Raw genomic sequence first — 21,769 nt, 5'->3', positions numbered from 1 at the left:
ATTAAAATGTGGAGGCTGGTGCTGGGGCCACGTGGCTGCCGGCGCAGGAATGCCAGGATCCAAACTGGCCAAGCCCAATTTCTGCAAATAAAGCACTTTTCTCCACCCCGGTGAGGTTTTCATTAATTTTATTTTTCGGTTTTTAAAGCTGAGGAGCAAATCCCTGTTTTCACCTGCTGAGGGGCAAATCCACAGGGAGAGCACGGACCAATCCCTGCTACCTCCAAACCATCTGGTAAGGGGTGCAACCCCAAGGAGACACTGAAGCTTCCAAATTTTTGAGACAGTTTTCCCAGGAGCCTGAACTTGGTCTGGATCTGATGCAGGGTGATGGAAGAACTCAATGGATGCAGGAGCATCCCTGCCCCACGAGCCCCATGCAGGATGGCCAACAGAGACACTCGCCATCGCCTCCGGAAAGTTTTGGCTTGGGCAGAGCTGGATCTCATTTCCATCCTCTGCTCTGTTCTGTGTCCAGGAGACCTACCCAGCAAAATTCCTCCTTTTTATGGCTCGTTAAGGCTCATGGCTCCAGATGCATGAGTGATACTCCAAACCAGTTAAAAAGTAAGTGATATTTGGTCATTTGGGAGGCTCCAGTTTGGAGCGGGGTGCTCTGGCTGTCTCGCCAGCAGGACCTGGAAACAGAATCCCAGCGGTAGCAGCTAAGACTGTGCAAACCTTCAGACACGTGGGATTGAGGAAATCCTGACTCTCCACAGGATCCTCAAGGTGGCAAGAGGAGCTGGACATAGGGGAAGAATCCTCACTGGCACACACAGCTCAAACACCACCCAAACCCATTTCATGGAATCATGGAATGGTTTAAGGTGGAGGGACCTTAAAGCCCATGCAGTCCCCCCCATGCCATGGGCAGGGACACCTTCCACCATCCCAGGTTGCTCCAAGCTCCATCCAACATGGTCCTGGCCACCTCCAGGGATCCAGGGGCAGCCACAGCTTCTCTAGGAAATCCATTCCAGGGCCTCCCCACCCTCACAGGGAACAATTCCTTCCTAATTCTTTAACCAAAAATTTGACTAAAAACCACCTCAGAAAGAGCAGATATTTCCTTGGGAAGGAAGAACAGCAGCAGCAATGAAGTACCTGGACCTGACCAGATCCATATGAGCTCTTCCCTCTCCTTCCCATTCTGTCCCTCAAGAGCTCCTCATTTCCAAGGCCCAACATGGGAAATGTCAGCACTTTCAAAGCACGAAGGCTTTGGAAATCCCAGATTTTGTTTCAGCTGGGAATGAGGTTTGGGGCTCTGCTTTACATTGATTTGGCTTAATCTCGAAAATCTCCAGGACACAGAGTTGTATTTCTTCTACCAGACTAAATCCCCAAATTCTGGGAATTCTGAGAAGTAAAGCAAAGGGGGCTGATGTTATCCATTAGAAGAGCCCAGATAGAGACATTATCCTGCTTTTATGAAAGCCAAAGGCCAAATTCATATTTATTTGAGCTGCAGCAGGATCTGGCTTATATCCTGGACATTACAACATACTGTTCCAATCTCTATTTTTATTAGCAATATTGATAACGTTAGAAGAAATACGATACAGGAAATAGCATATCGACTTTGATTAATTTTACAGTATGACCTTTAACGAACATAAAGGAAGAATTCAGCAAAGGGCTGGAGCTAAAAGTGTTGCTGGTGAAGTGAGACATGTGGTACCTGCATGTCCTGAGAGGGGCAGCTGGATATTCAACATGTATTGGGCTCCATGGAAGAAATATTGTTGATAACCAAATTTTTTGAAGACTGTGCATTCTCATCTTTAAGTTTATTAACACTTCTAGACATAATGGTTTGCTGCAAGAAATGAAGGTATTGGTGTAAAATTAAATTTGTTTATTTTGCACAGGTAGTGGTGATAAAACCTTAGCTGAATATTTCTAGGGATAGACATGTGAAATGCTTTCATTGCAGGGAGAAAAATCCCTAATTGCAGCCCCAAATCTCAAGTCCTGTTAGAGGATGGGACCTTATTGGATTAACTTGAAGGTGCCTTTAATTGTCCCAACAGCTTTGGAGGGCACTGGAGCCTCCACTCCTTGCATTTCATTGTGTGATATTTAATAATAATAATAGTAATAGTAGTAGCAATAATAATAATTCACTATTATATGGGTATGAACCACTTAGCATTTGAAACATTGCTTTGTATCTGGATTTATGCTCTTTTTTAAGTTTAAAAGGCACTCAGCACAGAGGTAGTGATGTTGAAGATAAACCAGTCCAGCCTTTTGGATAGCACAGTTTTGTCCTGGGATTGAAAACTTGCATGAAACGCAGCCTCAGCCCCAAAAATTTATCAAACTGCCTTAAACCTACAGGGTAGCTAAAGCATTGTGTGATGGTTTAAACCACCGAGTTCTTGAGATGATGTGGGCACAGCAGGATCATGGTTCAGTGTTTAATATCCACCAAACCTGCCTAAAAAAAGGATATTTCTGCTGGTTTCAGGATGCAGGTCCAGGGGCAAGGGATGCAGCAGCTCATCTGATGGACCAGGAGCTGAGGGCAGAATCCATCCCTGAGCATCAGCTGAGTAATTTCAGCAGTAACTCCAAGTCACCACGCAGGTCCCTGACTCGTTCCTTCCCCTGGAGCCGAAGGTTTTATTCGGGGCCTGACTGGAAGCAGATGGACCTGTCAGGGCTCCTCAGGCAGGTGAGCAGAGCGGGTGGATGAGCTGTTAAGTGTTCCCAGCTGCTGGGCAGGGCCCCGAGGAAATTGTTGGAGCTGGGACCCAGCTCCGAGGTGAGATCTGGAGCCAGCGCCAAGAAGAAAAAAGTGAATTTCTCTAAAACGCCATTCTCTGAAAACCTGAAAGAGCAAGGCTTTTGAAATAAGAGAAAATAGCTGAAAATATCTGCAAAATGTATCCAATATAACTTCAGACTTCAGAGAGCCAGAAGCCATCCTCAGCTCCTGCCCCCATCTCTGGTTTTGTTCAGGATCTGCCTCCTTAGGCAGCAAAAATTATTTTTCTGAGTTTTCTCCCTATCGCTGGTGTTTCCCTCTCCAGAAAGGTCTTGACTTTTACTTGCTGCTTTGTGTTGTTTGATTTATAAGCTCAAGGGGTCCTTCTCAAAACCTGGACTCCTTCTTGTACCTAATTGCTACAATAAACTGAAAACTTGGTGCTTTAGGAGCAGCAGTCTGGGAGGAAATGGTTTGATGGATGGAAGTAGACGATAGGTCCTTCTTGGGAATGTCACCAAAAGGACACAGCGGAGAAACGGCTTTATAAATAACTGCAGAATTCAGAAAGTCCACGAGCTTGGGGAGACCAGAGCTCTATTAAGCGCAAACAGCTTGCAGGGCAATTCCCAACATCTGCAAAAGTCCTCTCAGCCCCTGTAATTCCCAGCAGCCTCGACTGCTGCATCCATCGGCATTCGCTCCCCAGGCCGGCAGTCTGGGATGCCGTGGAAAGGGATGCCTGGAGTTTGCATCCCAAAAAGCAAATAAACCAGTGAAAGAAAGGGTGATTAACAAGTCAAAGCTTTTATTCACATTGTGGGGAAGGTATTTTTCTTTCTCCTTTTGGAAATTAATTTATAAAAAATCATTCTTGATGCTTTAAAAGCTGTTTTTCCCGGTGGGTGCAGTGTTGGTGGAGCATGGAGTGGGCATGGATGGAGCATGTTCCAAGCAATCCCATGGTTCCTCTCATAGCTCCAAGTGATACAGCAGTAAAGAAAATTATAAAATTCATCCAGAAAATGCCAAGGAATTCACTTCACTTGTGGCACTGCAAAGTGCAGCTACAGTCACCAGGAGTTGTGAATGCATCCCCCTGCACCCAGAACCCAAAATCCATCTGGGATGGGCGAGTCACTGGGGCACCAGAGATTTTATAATTATCTGAACCTCTCCTTTAGCTTCCTGAGCTGAGTTTTATGAGTCACCACAGATGTTGTGTGTTCTGGGGGACAACCAGACACCCAAAACAAAGAGGAAAGGGCACGTAAATATTGTGGCTTCATCTGTTTCCAATAGGCTGTGTTTACATATTAATGTGCAATACAAATTTGTAAACATGAGCATTTGAAACTTTTGGAGGAACCGATCCCGGCCTTTTCCCTTTCTGCAGCTTTATTGGAACAACATGTCCCCGGCCCCAGCCACACATGGACATGGTTTCCATACTGGATGCATTTCAAATGGTCTGGGTGCTTATTTGTTCTGCTCTATCTTGCTATCCAATCCTCGTTTGCTTTGCATAATTGTGATACAAATTATCATCTAATTACAGCCCCAACCTCAGCAGATCAAATGTAAACCGAGGCACTTCCATCACAAAAAGGGACATCCGATGCTCCCTCTATGCCTTTGGCTTCTCCACTAGATGGATTAAATTTGGGTGAAACCAGAGAGTAAACTGCACTTTGATTAAAAATATTATTGCCAGATATTTTGTCCCCTTGGATTTTAAATCCACCCCCGTGTCTGAGCACCGAGCCCATCCCATGTCCCAGCGCTGGGCGCGGACACGGCACCTCTGGAGTGGCGGATTTTACGTGATGAGTGCTACAAACAAGCTCAGATATTCCCAAATAACTGCAAACTCCTCTTGTGAAAGGTCAAATGACTAATAGCTGAGATTGTTCAGCAAGTTTCGTCTTCTATAAAAACCCTTTTGTTTTTCTCCCTGTTCCCATTTAAAAATAGCACTGTAATCCTGAGGTGCTGCTTGTGTTTGCCCAGTAAGTCCAAAGAATTGTGAACTTTGAAATGGCCACGAGTTTTCCTGTAATATTTGTGGCAAGAAATACAAAGCAGTACGTGATGGAATTGTATTGACAGGCACATGGTCTTGCTTGAAATATCAACCTCAGTTTGCCCAGTTTCACATTTAATAAATCATATTGATTAATCTGATTTATTCTCTTGAGTTCTGCCACTCAACTCCTGCTAGCAGCTGTTTTACAAAGGACCCTGAGAGTGTAGAGTGCAAGTTAGCTACTTTTTGGTGCACATTTATTTTAATATCTAGGCAAAACCATCAATTTTATAGTGTGAGTGAATCAGCTGAGTCACTGTTATGGATATGGAAAATATTCCTATGCCAGAAGGGCCAGGGAGATCAGTCTGCTCCAAGGTGGCCTTGGTGGCACATGGCAGAGAGCTATGGCTGCTTGAAAACACCACCCAAATCCTTTTTATTTGTTAGACTTTATTTCTTTCCTTTTGGAAGGATAAAAGCAGGAGGTAAAGGCAAAGAAAATGGAAATAACCCTCAGATAACGCAGATCAAGCAGCTCCTCTCACGCCGTGCTGACCTCTCACACAGACAAATTGATATTTCTGGATCTGCCTGATGAGCACCCTCCCAAAGTGTGGCACCCCTGGGACACGCTCAGACCTTGCAGGGACCAGGCTCTGGGTGTGTTTTCCATGTGGCTGTGATGAGGGAGGATGGTGAAACCTGGGATCCTACGGGACCCAGGGAGGCGCTTTGAGATCCAGCTCAATTCCACTGGAATCTGCCGAGCATCATTCCTGGTGGAGCAAATCACTGCACCAAAAATATCTCTCCCGGTCATTATCAGTCACATTTTTAACCAGACACTGATTTACTGGATTACAGCTCATGGCCAGCAACTCTGGAATATCTTATGCAACCGCAAATATTTGGAAAATTGGAAGTTCCCCGTTGCACAAATCCGTGACTGATCAGGAAGAGCCTTCCAGCTCCCCAGGAGTGCAACCACATGTGGGGGCTGGGTTGTGGTCACTCAGCTGGACAGAGCCTGGCCAGGGCCAGCAGTGGACTCGCCACGGGAATTCAGTCACCACTACCAATGTTGGAAATAAGGACTCCCAAGGAAAAAAAAAGCTTTTTCTTTTTTAATAAAAATAGTGAGATAAACTGCTAAGAAACAGCTCGAGAAAGCAGGTTTGTTCATTTTTACAGTTGTACAGACCATTTATCACAGTCCCTCATTTCATACTGGAGTCACTGGGAGCCCTGTGAACACCCACATCAGGAAAATTAAGGAAACCAATGTTGTCTGAATTTTATCAAAGTCTCATGAAACTAAAAGTGTAATTTTTGTTAATTTAGCAGCTTTTGATATTGCTTGTTCTGGTCTGAAGTTGTTATCTGTTGAGGATGAAAATAAAATCAAAGCTCTGGTATCAGTTTTGATTCTTAAACCTGTGCCTAATTCCTCTATATTGTGTGTTGTGCTTGAAAATACAAGATTAATCCCAAAATAGGGCTGGTCCCAGCCAAGCCTAATTTTCCAATATCTGCTATCTCTCAAGTGATAAATTTGACTGTAGGTAGAGACTGAACATCAATCAAATAAAGAATAAAACCTGTGTCCTGATTTATTGTGAGTTACATGGCACCCTTGGGAGCTGGACATTATTTACAGGAATAACAAGAATATCCACAGGTTACAAGAAAACAAACAGGAATTTTGGAAGGAATGGAAAATCTCATGTTCCAGGGCCTGTAGAGTTGTAATTCTCCATAAAGGATCTGTGGTCTCTGTGGGACTGAGCCAGGAACATCCCTGCCCCTTCCTTTGGGCAAGGCTGGATGAGATCCCACGTGGATCTTCTGTGTCCCTTGGGGCTGAGAGCTCTGGGTCACAGGATTGTCCTGCAGGGCTCCTGGGGGTGTTTCATCCCACACAACTCTCTGAGATGTATCCTCCATGTCCCCAGCATGGATCCATCTCAATATGGGAGAGATGTGTGACCCCATCCTGTCCTTCCCACCACGCCATCGATGCTGGTGCCACCGGAGGGTAGGGCATGGAAAAGAGGGCTCTGGGCCACTCCTGCAGCTTCTCATCCCATCCATCTTTCATCCTGCCTTTCTTTAGCCTGGCAGCAGATACTTGGATTTAAGGTACTGGATTTATGTCCCCACCCTGATAACGGAGGCATCGGGGTCTTGGAGAATGAGGGACTTTTATGTCATTAATTAGGACCCATTAGAGCCAAGAGAACTTAAGAACAAGCTCAAGTGCTTGGCCAGATGTGGCTCCTTTGCCAAGTCCAGGTCCTGGAGAGTCCCTTTGAAATTAGGGATAAAACTTGAGTGGGTGAGCAGCAGCTCCCCAGGGCTCTGAGCTAACTAAAGGCAAGCAAGAGAGAGAAAACAGAGCTGTAGAAATACAGACATCAATGTCCCCACTTGAGAGTGCAAATAGTAAAAAGGTGACTGACAGTTTGCTCTTAACCTACAACTGTGACATAAATGTGGCCAAAAGGTATCACCTCAGGGTCATCTCAAACCCTCCACCCACCCAACAACACAACACTCCATCCACAAAACAAAAGGATTAAATGCCTGCCCATCCTGCTCCTGTACCATGCAGCGTTTCAGAGTCAATAACTAATGAGCCCCTGGCTATGAAAGAAGGAAGGACTTGCTTTACACAGCTCAGAAATATTCTCTGATCCCACTAAAGGCAGTGGTTAATTGTGGGGTGCCAGTTGGAGTGATTGCATCTGCCGTCCCTCAAAGCAGCCGGAATGCTGTCACTCACTTTGAAATGCCCTGCTGCATTCATCAGTCTGGATGGCACAGAGAAGTTATAACCATACAAGCCATATGGAGGATGTAAAGAACAATTAAGTGCTTCCCGAGCAATGGGACTTGATGGGAAAATGTTTCCAGATGCATGTAATCCATACAGCATTTGACCAGCAGGACCGGGGGCTTGTAGGCACTGAGCGTTTAAGTCTTCAGCTTTGGCGTTTTTCAGGGAAGACAGTTTGGGCACATCCACCATGAAGTGGGGTAAAAGGTGAGGGTTGGTGGCTCCCAGTTTTTCGTGGCTCGGAAGGAGGAGCGCCTGTTGTCTCAAGAAGCTCGTGGGGCAGATCTTGTAGTAGAGGGGCACGTTGAGGGGGTGCAGGAAGCTCTCGGGACACGACAAGCCCAGGCTGCTCGCGGGCAAGTGAAGCGTGGGAGGGGAGCACGATGGAGAGAGCAGGGGGTTCAGAGGAGAGGGGGTCCCACCGCTGGAGGCCACGGGAGAAGAGCTGGAGCTCCCACCTGGAAAGGAAAACAGAAATCATCCAGGCTGGGCTAACTGGTGTCCACAGCCAAGCAATCCTTGGAGGACTCCTGCTCCTGCTCCAGATCTCCCTGCTGCCGGTGTCCATCCAAACACGAACCCGCTCCAAAGACCAGCTCCTGGAAAACGGGAAGATCTATCCATAAATGGTTATTTCTAGCTGGTATTTGTCTAAAAACAATATTTACACATGTCCAATCCCATTCCTTGTACCGGGATCATGGTAAATGCAGCTCCACACACACCTGGATCCATACCTGGCTGCACGACCGATAACTCTCCTCGCTATACCCACACATTTCAGGTTCCCTATTTTTCATGCAAATTCCAGACCGTTTTTTCCCTTGGATATAAGAACAAAAAAGCATATTCAGCCTAATGGAGAATTTTTTGTACCTTCCTGCTCACAGGAATTGACTCATTTCACTTGGCTTCCCAAGCAATTTGAAACATTCCCCTGAATGCTATCGGTGTCTCCAGAAATTCAAACTCACAAGTCATGTGAACGTCCTCCTTTCTGGAAGGGATGAATGAACACTTTCAGAATTTGGGAGAAAAGCAACCCCAAGGAGTAAAAATGAAGCAGGGATGGGATGGCTGCTCGGAGGTGGGAATGGTGCTGGGAGCAGCCGGCCCTGGTGCTGCACAGATGCTGGTTTCATCTCCCGCCTGCGGAGAGCCAAATGTCTGCTGCACACTCATTACCAAATTCTTCCAGAGGGTTTCCCCCTCCCCCCACTTTATTTTAATTTCTTACCAAAATCACAGGGAAAGGACGTAAGGGAATGTCGATCCATTTGTGCTACTATTTACATTCAATTCCTACCAATACAATTCCTGGCTGGGATCTGATCTGACTTGACATGCAACCAGCGACCCGAAATCAACTGTAAAGCTGAACCATGGCTGCTGGTGTAGCAAATCTTAAAAAAAACCTTAAAAACACAAAGATTTTTGAATGTGATGCAAATTAATTTCCAAACCTGCAACAAGCAGAGCCTCTCACAGGCCAGCTCTTGATCACAGTAATCCGGGAAGGTTTTGTGGCGTGAAAATCTCACCCTTCCCCTGCTGATGTCAGTGGCTGCTTCAGTCCTGACTTCAGCAGGGCAGGGTCCAGTCCTCTCTCCATGGACATTTCCTGATGTCCTCCAGGGCTCAGGGACTTTGGGTCACATAAAATACAGGATTGAGCTGATATTTGTGTGTGAGGCAGCGAGGGAACCCCTACGTGGCTGGATACAGCAGAGCAAAGCAGGGTCAGTATCTGCTGCACTGAGCAATAATATCACACCCCGAGCAACAATCTCACCCAAATTCCACAGCAAGTTTGGGAATGGGGATTTCAGCAGGAGCAGATCAATGAGCAGGTGTTTTCTGCCCTTCCTATTAGGCTTAAAATAAAAATTCTATGGCCAATTTTTTCTTCAGCATGTTAATCATAATTGCTTTTAATTTACCTCCTGGTTTTAGAGCTTTGGGATTTCAGTTTTACGGCTTTTCTTCAGAAAAATATTTTATTAGTAGTAGAACTGCAGATTTTGTTATATTTATATCAGTCTAGGAATTCCATCCTGAAGAAAAATACCAAATAGATTAAACAAGAAAAAAAAATCCAAAAATCCCAGGCAGCTGTAATATTATATCATATATGTACAATAATATTTTAGTGTCCTTAACATTGCAGTTGTTGTTGTTTCATTCCTCACGCAGCTCATCCACCACCTCCTCTCCCCCGGCAAACAGGCTCAAAAGGAGCTTTTTGCCTAAGATATTTTCTAAAAAACAATTTAATAAAAAACCTATTCATAATACTAATAAAGCTGCTACTACTACCACCACCAATAATGATAATAATTTTAGTTCTTTTTACAACTGATAAACCTCTTAATTTCTCCGAATCGGATTTCTTTGTGCTCTCATTTCTACGCCTGCAGAAAATGAATTTTTGCTGTGATTTTTGCAGCATTTCCCGGCAGACCCAGGGGTGACTTGGTGCGTCCCAAAACTTTGAAGAGTTCCTTACGTAAACGAGAATTTAACTCGCGACTTTAAACCCAACTTGGAGGAGTCCAATGTGCAAACGAGCTGTTAGTTTTTCCCCTTCGGCGCTATGAACAATCTGTTTTCAAATATTACTTTCTGAAGCCGTTTTTCTGGGAAAGGGCTGTAAAGGACCGGTTGCTCTTGTCAGGATGAAGGAGAGCATTTTCCCAGAAAATTTGTCCTCCTCTTCTCTGTATTTCTGTGCGACTGCTGCATCCTAAATACCAGATAATTTTATTTTCTGTTGCATAACGCGTTTGTCGGCGCAGAAGCTGCCGCTGCAGAAAGCACGGGCGGTCACCACCACCACGTTTGTAGTTGATATTCCCAACCCGGTTGGAAGCAATTAGTGTGACAGGATCAAAGCCGGAACAACCCGACTCCAAATTAGCCTCCTGCACACTCAGATATTTTTTTTTCTGCCCATCCAACTCTGATTTCAGCCGGGGGCTGGAACAGCCCGCGCCCTCATCCTGTTCTTCCCGGCTTCTCGCATCCACTTTCACAGGAGTTTTATCCAAACCAACCCGGAATTAACTCCCCCAAAAGCGGGGATTCGTTTTCTGGGCGCGCCTCGTTATCTGCGATGGTTCGAGCCGCCCGAGGGGGCTCCGGGAGCGGCAGCGAGCGGGGTTCACTTACCCTGGCTGTCTGCGCCGAAAGCCTTGAAGTCCAGGGCGAGGGGGGCTCTCCACGGGTAGGTCTCCAGGAGCCCGTCCAGGACCCCCCTGCGGGGCGAGAGCGCCTTGAGCGCGGCCGCGGGGCCGGGGGCGCGGGGGGCGGCGGGGGCGGCCCCGGCCCTTACCTGTTCCTGCCGGGGTCCCGAAAGCCTTTGGCGAAGGGATTCCTGTCGATCTTCAGCTTCGTGATCTGCAGGGTGAAATCGAGGGGCCATTGGGGAGCGGGGCGGGCTGGGAGCGGCGGCCGCGGCCATCGGGGCTCTCCATCCCTCCCCGGATCCCGGTACCACCGGGGCTCTCTCTATCCCCCCGGCTTTCGGTGCCATCGGGGCTCTCCATCCCCGCCCCTGCTCCTGGTACCTGCTGGTTCTGGTAGGCCGTGACGGTGGTGAATTCGGTCTCCTGGAAGGAGAAGGTCTGCACCCCCTCGGCCGGCAGCGACTGGATCTGCGCTAGATCGAAGCGAGAATCCTGGGCGATAACGTGGACGCGGGGCTTGTACTTGTGCATGGACTGCAGGATGATCTGTGCGGGGGAACAGGCGGCTGAGCCCCGTCCCTCTCCGGAGGGAGAAGGGCAGGAGGAAAACCCGAGGCGAGGCTCAGGAAGGTCCCAGGCCCGAGCCCCAAGGCAGGAGGGACCGGCACCCGCCCTCCCCGTGCTGCCCCCCGATGATGCTCCGCACCCCGGGGCGCTGCTCTGGCCCTGCCCGGCCCCCCCGGCGGGGCTGCCCCACACCTACGTGCCCCTTGTCGTCCATCTCGTTGTTGGTGAGCTTCACGCGGTCGAAGCTGATGATCTGCCTCATCCAGGTCTCCCCCGAGCAGGGCGAGTCGGGGTGGATGTAGAGGCGCGGGGTGATGCACGAGTGGTCCGTGTTCCCCGCCACCATCCACTGCGAGCTGTGATAGACGTACCTGGCCCGGCCCGGGCCGCGTCAGCCGCCGGGAGCCCGTCCCCACCTGCCCCCACACCTATAGATTCTATAGGTGAGTGAGGCCCCCAGCATCCCTGCGTGTCCCGCTCGGGTCGCAGATCGCGGCCATCAGCGCAGGACGGGTCCGGAGTGGGTGTGGGGGTCCCGCCCGTCCCCCCGTACCTGTACCCGTACCTGTATCGCTTGGAGTCCACGGGCACGACGTCGATGGCGATGTAATATTGCTGCAGCGGCTCCAGCCCCTTCACCTTCACCCGGACCGACGGGAACATCCTCCTGCGGGCACAGGGACAGCGGCTGAGCGAGAGCCGAGAGCGGCTGCGGAACTGGGAACGGGCGTCGGGAGAAGGGAAAATCGAACTCAACGAAAATAGCGGGAAAAGGGGCGAAAAAAGTGAAATACCTGAACAGAACAGAGAAACTCGAGACAACGAAACAAAATAAAATAAAAAGCCCAAGAAATAACACCGTCCCCCACCAGAAAAAAAAAAAAGAAAAAAAAAGAAAAAAAAAGAGAAAAATAAAGAAAACCAAAACGGGAAAGCAAAGCCCGAGCGAGGCGGCGGGGCCGGTACCTGCCGGCCTTGGTGATGATCATCTCGGTGCCGATGTCGTGGAACCTCCTCCAGAGCTCGGAGCCCTGCAGCTCCACCTGCACCCCGCCCGCCCGGCTCTCGGCACCGGCCTTGGGCCGCTTCTCTGCGGGGAACACAAAGGGCAGGAGGGGCTCGGGAGCTGCCGGGGCCGGGGGCCGCCCTCGCCGCCCGCCGTGCCGGGCTCCCTCCGCTACCCACCCGCCTCCGGCGCTCTGCGGGCCGGCCGGCAGCCGGGGCCGGGCTCCTCATCGCGACCCTCCGGCACCTTCCTCTTGGCCGAGCGTCCCACCAGGGCTTCCACCGAGAAGGCGTGAGCCCGGGAGCTGAGCGCCATCCCCCGCGGGCTGCCGGGGGTCCCCCCGGGCGGCAGCGCGGCTCAGGCGGGCGGCGGCGGCTCCATCCCGGCCGGCACCCGGCGCCCCTCGCCCGGCACGGCTCCCGTCGGGGGGCAGCGGCCACGGCGAGATCCTCTTGCATCCAACTGAGTCAATAGACGGCTGCAGCCTCCTCTGTTTGTTTTGGAAACTGGTGGGAGCATAAGAAACATTGAGTGACATTTCATGGGAGTAACGGGGGGGGGGGGTTGGAGGGGGAGGGAGGGGAGAGCCGCAGGGGTGGGGGGGAGAGGGGGAAGAGGAGCCGGCCCCGTCTAGGATCAATAAAAGAGTTACTGTTCTCCATTAAATTGTAAAACTCAAAGAAATTTGACATAATTGCACACTAGGGGCCACTTTTCCAACAAAAGTGCAAATAACGTTTAACCAGAACCAGCGCAAAAGGGGAAAAGAAAAAAAGGAAAAGAAAGGAGGAAAAGAGAGAGAAAGGAGGAAGATTAACAGAAAAGAAGGAGAAAAAGGAGAAAAGGGTAGAAAAAGAAGGAAAAAGGCAGGAAAAGATAAATAAAGGGGGCAGAGAAATAAAAGGGGGATACAAGAGAAGGGAGCCGTGCCCCGCTCCGGCCCCGCCGCGCTGCCCCCACGGGCCGGTCACGCGTGGCCCCTCCGGTGTCCCCGGCACGACAAACCCGGTGCCACCCCCGGGCTGCGACAGCGCCGGGCAGCAGTTCCGGGTCTGTGTCCCGTTTTTCCTTTGCTTTTTGTTTGTTTGGTTGTTTTTGGGGTGTTTTTTAAGGCAGCCCCGCCCGCTCCGCCACCCCCCCACCCCCGTCCCCGGCTCCGCTTCAAAGCGCGGCCCCGCCGCCCGCAGCAGCTGCGCTGAATTAGGGGCAGAAATCCCCGTTTTCCAGCCGGAGAGTCCCGGGAAACTCCTGCGCGGCCGGGCAGGGCAGGGTCGGGGCCGGGGGGCTCCGTTCGGGACTCTCAGGTGCGCAGGGAAAGCGCTGCGCGGGGTCTGCGCGGGATCTGCGCGGCATTTCCACCCCCGCCCTGCCCGGGCTGGAACCCCCGCGCTGATTTATTTTCCATGCGGGAACCCTCCCCAGAGCCGGCAGCAAGGGGATGCCGGGGCTCAGGTGGGTTCTGGGGAGGGGAGAGCGGTGTCCCCGCTGAGCTGGGGGTGTCCAGCCCCCCTGGCCCCGCAGCCTTTCCCGGCACCGGGGAGGTCAGCAGGGATAAATGAGCCTTAACGGGAAAAAAATGTGGGAAGGGATAAAATTCACAGGCCAGCTGAGAAAGCAGGTTGAGGAGAGGGGAGCTGGCTTTGGGACAGGCAGGGGAGGTGCAGCGTTCCATTCTCTGCTCCCAGGTGCTCCTGGAGTGGCAGGGACACCCTGGTGCATCCAAAGGTTTCACTTTTCAGAATTTCTTGCTCTGTTTGTTAGAGCTGCTGTCCTGTGCACACATTCCCGAAGTTTGGGCTGGCAGCAGGTTGTCTTTGCGGAGAACATGGAATGGTTTGAGTGGGACTTTAAATCTCATCTCAACCCATCTCCTGCCATGGCAGGGACACCTTCCCCTATCCCAGGCTGCTCCAAGCCCCATCCAGCCTGGTCTTGGACACTTCCAGGGACCCAGGGGCTGCTCAGCTTCTCTGTGCCAGAATTTGTTCTCAGATGTGTATTTAAATTGCCCCAGACTCACATTCTTGTTCCCAAGTCCCCATCCCAAGGACGCTCCTTACTCAGCTCAGGGTGGGCATTGCTCATTGATATTAATACACATTTATAATTACCTGTACCTTTCTTAGCACACATTTACACACCAAACTCCTGGCATATCTCACTGGGACACGGATTTGACCAGGGAAAAGATCTCAGAAGAAATGAAGGGGTGCAGATACAGCTGCCAAAAGCCCAAGCTCTGCATCCAGCCTGGACACCTGGTTGGAAGCCACCTCCTTCTCCAGCTGCTGACCTTTCTCCAGTGCCAGTTCTGGTGTGGGCAACACCTGCAGCCTGACTGGGGAGTGGAAAGTGGCTATCCCAACTTCCAAAGTCTGATAGCTGTAATCTGAATTGTAGGTGTTACTCCATCCTTGTGTTATTCCATCCTTCTCTGGATCTCCATCAGCAGTGGCCTCTGGTGTGGTTTTGTTTTGTTTCCTACAGGAATGTCCAGGTGCTCCTGCCTGTGGGACAATGTCCAGCCTGCTGCCCATCCTCTGGAATGTCATTGCACAGGATGATGGTTCACTGTCCATGGCAGGAGGGCTGGAACTAGATGTTCTGTCAGGTGCCTTCAAACCCAAAGCCTTCCATGATCCCTTGTGGCAAGAAATGGACGGAGAACCGGGCAGGGGAAAGAAATTTGGGGTTGTCTCTTGCTCCTAGGCAGGATCAGCCCCACCTCTGCAGGTTTAATTCTCCTTACAAAGAGAAATTAATCAAATTTTATGAACATGTTCATAATCAGAAGAGCATAAGCTCATGGTTTCGAGGTGACTGGCAGGTCCTGGCCAGCATTGATGGAAGCCAGCTGAGGGCATGGAGTGTGAACCTTTATCTCTGCTGACATGACATATTATTAAAAAGTATTTCGAGTAATCTTTGATTTCCTCAGCATTGCAACACATTTCAAGAACTTGGCCGGGGATCAACTGAGCCTTTTTAATTTCCTACACTGAAAAATAAAACAAAAACCAAGCCCGATTGAGATGATATAATCAGGAACATTTTGAGGGTTTAGGTCAAATTAATGTGTCAGAGAAGGGTTTTCAGGGGACTTGGGGAGCTTTAATCTGTCAAAGGCTGACTCAGAGCCTGCTTGGGCTTTGTAATCTTATTGTCTTTATGGAATTATGGGATGGAATGTCCTGAATTACCATCATCAGAGAGTCTAGCAAATAATCAGTTGGCATAAAGTTCAGAATAACTAAGTTAATTTTAAAGCAAGTGTTGCACAATATGCCAGAAATGTTTGCTTAACTTGGAAATGATCTTTTAATGCTGTCCCTTAATGTGTGAAAGCACTCAGGTAACCTCCAACCCCAGCCTGGTCCAGCCACTTTTGGGGCAGATTTTAGGAGATGGAACTCTTTTCAAGCCGTGCTCAATTTTGCCAAGATTTGTTTTGCATTTACCAAAACAAAAGAAAAAAAAATAAACAAAGCAAACCAAATCTGCTTTTTGGCTTAGGGGGGTAATATTTTAATATCACCTGAACTCAATTATGCATCTAATACTTGTCTCTTTTATATCTCTGTCCATCATGAATTTATATAGAGCTGCAATTATAAATTTGGTATGTGGATATATTTGGTTCTAATGGATACATTCAAGGATTGTTCAGGCTAAACTCAAGGGTGATTCATTCTTTGCTCCACAAATTATTAGGAAGAAAATATTTATGCATTTAATATTTGGGAAAATCCTGATTTCCAGCCCTGCAGTCTCTGATCAGAGAGGTGCAGCCCCATTACTCAAACCTGGCTCCCAGGAGAGCCTCAGCCCCTGCTTCTCCAGGGTTAATGAAGTGATGAGTAGTCGAGTTTACAACTGGGTGTGCATGCATCTCCCTTCCCACCGGGTGTGTGTGAGGTGGGACACTCTGAGCAGTATTTTGGGTGGTGTAGCTCCTCTCCTCTTGCAGGGAGCAAAGCAGAGGATCCTGGGCTGTTCCCATGTTCCTGAGTGCTCTTCCCATCCCAGCCTTGGTGGCACCAACAACATCACCCCTTTAAAACTCTTTCCTCTGCTGTAAAAAAGCATTTTAGGATTGATTTAACCCTTTTTGCACATGCTGCTAGCTTGTTACTCCAGGGCTCACATTCAAGTTTCCTTTTTTTCCTAGATTCCCACCCTTATTGCTACCAGTCAATAAAATTGGGATTTTTTTAGATCCAAATCCATTTGCTTGTAAATGGAACAATGCCAGAACAGTTTGGGTTGGAGGGGACCTTAAAGCCCATCCAGTGCCACCCCCTGCCATGGGCAGGGACACCTCCCACTGTCCCAGGGGGCTCCAAGCCCTGTCCTGACACTTCCAAGGCTCCAGGGGCAGCCACAGCTGCTCTGGGCACCCAAAATCTAACATATAAATATGTAATAAATATAACTGAACATGCTGCCTCACATCTGCCAGGGGCACACCTGCACTGGGAAATGCAAGTGAATATTCCATTGTGCCAATAATGCCCTTTCCTTGGAGGGAACAAAATAAATTTATGGATGAGACTGTGCCACAAAGAGCTGCCATGAGCCACGAGGGAAAGGGATGGGAGGTTTGTTATGGGAGGGTGCAAGAGCTGGAATTAAACAGTTTCGGAATGCCCTGGAGAGGCTGCAATGGAGAGGTCCTGAGGCAGCTGAATGACCCTTCTGGGGGCTGGAAAAACACTGGGTTGTGTTCTACAGGAGCTGCAAGTGCCAATATTCAGCTTGAAATTTTGTAAACGAAACCTCCATTTCACAGGAGTCATTAACTAATTAGTCATTAACAGATTAACAAATATTTCTTTTTCCTAAAAACCTTTCAAACAGAAACTGCTGAAGACTGAGGGATTCTTGGCAGAAAACACCCGTGGTGGTGTGAAACACTGCTCAGGAGATTGTTTTCCCTGACATTCTCAAATATCCCATTCCCCAGCACAGCTTTAATTTCATTCCATCATTATTTTGCCCCTCATGAACTTTGAGGAGCCTCTGTTCTTCTGTGGCTGTGTCTTCTCCCCATCCCTGCTGGGCCTCTGGGCTGACTCCATCCAAACCAGGAGGGGATGGCAGGGTATCCTTGTCCACAGGACAATCCTGAATTCATTCCATGGCCAAAATGACAGATCTGAGCAAGAAATGAGCAGTTTATGGTGGTGGCCAACCAGTGCTGAAGTTTCTTGGTTGACCTCCTGAACAGGTCCTTCACCTCCGCGTGCGCCGCATTAGTTAAAGATAAATTAAAATAAATCTCTGTTATGTTATTTTATACATAACCCCCCCCCCTTGAGTGTGCACAGGGAATAGGATTAAACCTTAAGGAAATGATTCAGTGAAGTAAAAACAATACAGACAGCATTTGGGGAGAGTTAAATCAAATTAGGGCACTCGGATCCCTTCAGGATGAGAGAGGGGTGGGCGGCATTCACCTCCCATGCAGGGAAGTCAAGGAAGGGTCAATAAAGCCCTTGTGGGGTGGGTAAGGATGGGACACAACGGGACCTGTCCCCACAGGAACCTCCTCCAGCTGTGGCTGCTGCCCTGCTGAGTTCCTGCAGGACCTCCAGTGTGATGTAACGGGACCTTCTGTGAGACATCTCGCTGCAATCTCTGAATATTGTCTGGAAAAGCAGATTTCTCATCTCTGTGCTGCGAGGAAAGTTTTTAGTGTGGCTTTTCCCAGCCCAGCTCCTGGTTTTTGTTTGTGGTTGTGCGGGAGAATGAGGAGAAGCTGCTCCATCCCCTCTCCAGCCACCAGCCTTCCATCCCTCCAAGCAGCTCTCCCACCACTTTTCCTTCACCATGGCTTCTCCACAGCTGAGAAACAAACCCAAGATCTGTCTCCTTCCCCCTCTAAGTAACAGGGGAAATTCCTGATGCACTGAACTTTTCTCATAACACTTAAGGAAAATACTTAAAGAATGTATAATAAGGGGGGATTTAGAGAGGTCAAAACTCAGCACGTGGATGAAGTAGAAAACGTTTAGAATTGCACCAAAATGAATCCTGTCTGTCTTTACCTCAGGGAATGGCTCCAGAGAGCCTTCCACAGAGTGGACACGAGCCGCTTTTGGAGTTTGGCTTAAAAATCACAGAATCTTTGAGGCTGGAGAAGATCTTCAAGATCATCAAGAGCAGCTTTTGACTGATCACTCCCACGCCCATCACATCATGAAGCGCCACATTCACATGGTTTTTGAACACCTCCACTTCCCTGGGGTGCCTCTTCCAAAGCTTAACCACTCTTAGAGTGCAGAGAACGCCAGGGATGGGCAGGTTTATTCCTGCTGCAATTGCAGGTTCCTGGGGCTTGTTCTGCCACCACATCCCCATGCCTGTGCTAACTTTGCTCCCCCTCACTTCGGTGAGTCCAAACACAGCGTGCTGATTTATCCCAGTCCCTCTATCTCCAGTGAAAAGTGCTTTTCCAAGGGCTTTGTTTCCACTCATTTCTCTCCATTGCTGCTGTCTCTGCCCCACCAGCTCTTTTCTGGCCCCAGGACATGCTGAAGGCATCCTCCCTGTGTGCAGAGATAAACTCAAACTCTGTCCTTAAACCAAGGCCACACCTGGGTGAGACAGCTCCTCTTTGTTTTGCTATTCTATCCTTGGTTAATGCAGCTAATTATGGCCCTAAATGCAAATATAGAGGGATGAGAATGAAACCTTGGAAGGGCTGAGGCACTGGGGAGAAAACACAATAAATTAAGAGGTTTGCAAGGAAGCTTTCACTCATCCTCATGGTTTGGAGTTGTGAGCTTGCACTCAGGCTAGGAAGCGCCTTTTGAAATTAAACAGAAAAGATACAATCTTAATATTCCATGAGATGTGCCAATACAAATATCTGTCGGCAGAGATGTAAAATAATAGCTTTAAAAGCAAGGAAGAGAACCACATGAAGTGTTGGGAGCAGGGTGATGTCAGCCCCCAGCCCAGCGAGATATTCTTTGTGTTGGAAATTAAAGCCGCATGAACTCCCTGTGCAAAGCTGGGTGAGACTCTGCTTTCTCAGCCACCCCCTCGGGGAGGATGAGTATTATTTTCTGGTTTTAATTTTAAATTCATAAATAAATGAGATTGACTTGCCACCTAATAGCACTGAGTTGTGCAAAATAAGGGTAAAGTCTGTCAATTAAGTCCGTCAGTGGCTGGTGTTGCCGCAGCAGAAGAGAATCAGAATTAGCTGTACTGGTCAACAAAATTCAGCTTCATGAGGAAGAGGAATTCAGCTCAGGGAAGAGGAAAATCTGCCTCCATGGTATTATCTCCCCTTCCAAAGTTTCTTCCTGGCTGCACTGGGTCACAAGCTATGGAGTGTAAATTATACAGCCCAAATCAAACTCTTTTCTGCAATAAAGAGAGAAGAAAACCATGCAATGATTTAATGTAAGAAACAGCTCAAGCTACGGCTTTCTCTTGTTTGGGAATGTGGACAGTTGTGCTGAGATCCCCAAACCACTCCAAGCCATGGAAATTAGCACATAACCATCTGGCCTGGTGGCTCAACACCTCCCATGGCCGTAAATTCAAATCCCAGCAACCTTAGCAGGGGATTTGCTCCGAGAAAAGAGCTGAGTCCTCGAGTAATGGAAAAACAAGGTGAGCTGGGGAGGCATCAGGAGAATGGTGGTTCCAGGAGGGAGCCAGCTCCAGGCAAGCATCCCTTGGCTTTCAGCAGGGACAGGGCTTTGCAGGAGCAGCTCCTCTTTGACTCTTGGTGTCCCATCCATGGCTGAGCTCCCCAGACCCTTCCCTGGGACCCACCAGCTCACCCAGCTCTGTTCCCTTGGTGTTTCTCCATCCACCAGGATGCTCTGTCCCAGCTCCAAGACTCTGTGCTCAGTTTTGGGGGTCACAGAGCCACTGTGGACGTGAGCAGTGCTGCCAGCTGTGGTTTCCCATCCAGGGTCTCCAGGACCCAGGTGTGTGGGTGTTTGAGGAGAGATCCTCCTGTGTGAAATGTGAAATCCTCCACTGGGAACTGCAGGGCTTTCCCACCCTTGGTTGGAGCCCACACTGCAGAGTGGGAAGGTTCAGAGGGCACAAAATCATTTTCCTTGCTGTGTGGAATACACTGATCTTAGTTCCTTGCCTTGTGTGGGTTTTTAGCTAAGCTGCAATTAAAGATCAGGAATACGGATTTAATATCTCCAGCTGAGAGCATCTGCCTCACCAATGAATACTCTGCCCTGCCAGCCGTGGCCAGAAGGCTGAGCCATGGTTGTGGCTCACCCACAAAAAAAAAAATTGCTTTTTCCTAACCTTCAAGACCTGGAAGTAGCAGCTGAGTCTAATTTGGGCTCTGCAGCAGGTTTTACCCATGGAAGGCCGTGTATTCCTTGCACATCTGGTTGTGCTCAGGGGGATGTTGCCTTTCAGTGCTGCTCAAGTCTAGCTGTGCCCCTTTAGTTCCTGGGTAAATTGTCCCTTTCCCTATGGGAAAGCCAGTGGAACTGTTTGGAATAGAATCATTAATTCATTAGCATTCCTGTGGGTGAAGGTTTAGGATGAGCTCAGCATTAAACCAAGCACCAGGACAGGTTTGGCTTCTCCTCCAGCAGTGCCACCAAAGGCAGGAGGTTGGATGACTCCAATGCTGCCAGGAGAAGTTGTCTGGATTTAAAAAATCCCATTTGGACCTCAGTCTGCCCTCTCCTTCCCCTTTCTCCTGGGACAGCAGAGCCCAAGTAGGGCAAGGGGAGTTCCCATAAACTGTAGGGAGATGAACTCTGCTTTTCCCTGGATTTCTGCCTGCACTTGTGCATCTGCTCAGAGTTATTGTCCCATGTTCCACAAACTTAAAGCACTTCCATACTGAACAGAATTCCTCCAGTTCACTGCAAAACACAACAAAACTCAGCCCCGAGGATGCCAAAGGTTCCTGCTCTGCACATCCTCCAATTCCCAGCCCCAGCAACAGCAAACTCAGGGAATCACTGTGGGATTCTGAAAGCTCCAGCTGCAGCTCTGCCTTGTGCTGGAGGGCAGGGGAGAACCCCAGGCTTTCCCTGGCTGTGCTTTCCTGAGGGATTTTGCTGGCGTGGCTCACACCCTGAGCTGTGGGATGGAGCAGGACCAGGGATGCTCTCCCGGCATCTCTGGGGTCAGGGCTGCTCAGAGCTGGAGATTCCCACTGGACATGGGGCTGGAGCTGCTGCCAGAGCTCTTTGCCTGCTGGAGAAACCCAGCAGGGTTCAGTGGGCAGCGCCTGATGGATCCCAGCTGGCTCAGGGTGATCCTTTCTCCATCTAAAGGAGCATCCATCCCTCCCTCCTTCCCACAGCATCCCCTGGCCCGAGGTGCTTTGTGTTCCAGCTCAGAGTGGAGGTCAGAGCACTGAAAAACGGGTTTTCCTCAAATTGTTACAATTCAGCTCAGAGCAGGGTGGTGGTGCTGGGTTGAC

The 21,769-nt window shown here is 49.2% G+C and overlaps 1 protein-coding gene and 1 long non-coding RNA gene across 2 annotated transcripts; one reads left to right on the top strand and one right to left on the bottom strand.

Moving 5' to 3' along the window:
• Positions 1-6,370: 6,370 nt before the first annotated feature.
• TBX22 (T-box transcription factor 22) lies at positions 6,371-12,654 on the bottom strand. The gene is made up of 8 exons (XM_064712844.1): positions 12,519-12,654; positions 12,300-12,423; positions 11,899-12,000; positions 11,530-11,704; positions 11,148-11,312; positions 10,913-10,977; positions 10,750-10,835; positions 6,371-8,039 (listed from the first exon to the last, which is right to left on the bottom strand). Exons 1-8 carry the CDS (start codon positions 12,652-12,654, stop codon positions 7,444-7,446), a joined length of 1,449 nt encoding a protein of 482 aa, XP_064568914.1. The 3' UTR covers positions 6,371-7,443.
• An 898-nt stretch (positions 12,655-13,552) lies between these two features.
• LOC135447782 (uncharacterized) lies at positions 13,553-16,359 on the top strand. The gene is made up of 3 exons (XR_010440314.1): positions 13,553-13,791; positions 14,466-14,735; positions 14,827-16,359. It is a non-coding gene; the product is annotated as an uncharacterized LOC135447782 (long non-coding RNA).
• Positions 16,360-21,769: the final 5,410 nt, after the last annotated feature.

This window comes from Zonotrichia leucophrys, chromosome 4A (assembly GCF_028769735.1).
Source record: "Zonotrichia leucophrys gambelii isolate GWCS_2022_RI chromosome 4A, RI_Zleu_2.0, whole genome shotgun sequence".
NCBI classification, from domain to species: domain Eukaryota; kingdom Metazoa; phylum Chordata; class Aves; order Passeriformes; family Passerellidae; genus Zonotrichia; species Zonotrichia leucophrys.
Note: the sequence above shows the minus strand (reverse complement) of the source record. Positions and strands in the feature narration are given on the sequence as shown.

Coding starts and splice junctions, on each gene's coding strand:
- TBX22 (XM_064712844.1), bottom strand. CDS start 12,654: ATGGCGCTCAGCTCCCGGGCTCACGCCTTCTCGGTGGAAGCCCTGGTG. Junction 12,424..12,518: donor CCGCAGAGCGCCGGAGGCGG/GTGGGTAGCGGA, acceptor TGTTCCCCGCAG/AGAAGCGGCCCAAGGCCGGT. Junction 11,313..11,529: donor AGATGGACGACAAGGGGCAC/GTAGGTGTGGGG, acceptor TCCCCCGCACAG/ATCATCCTGCAGTCCATGCA.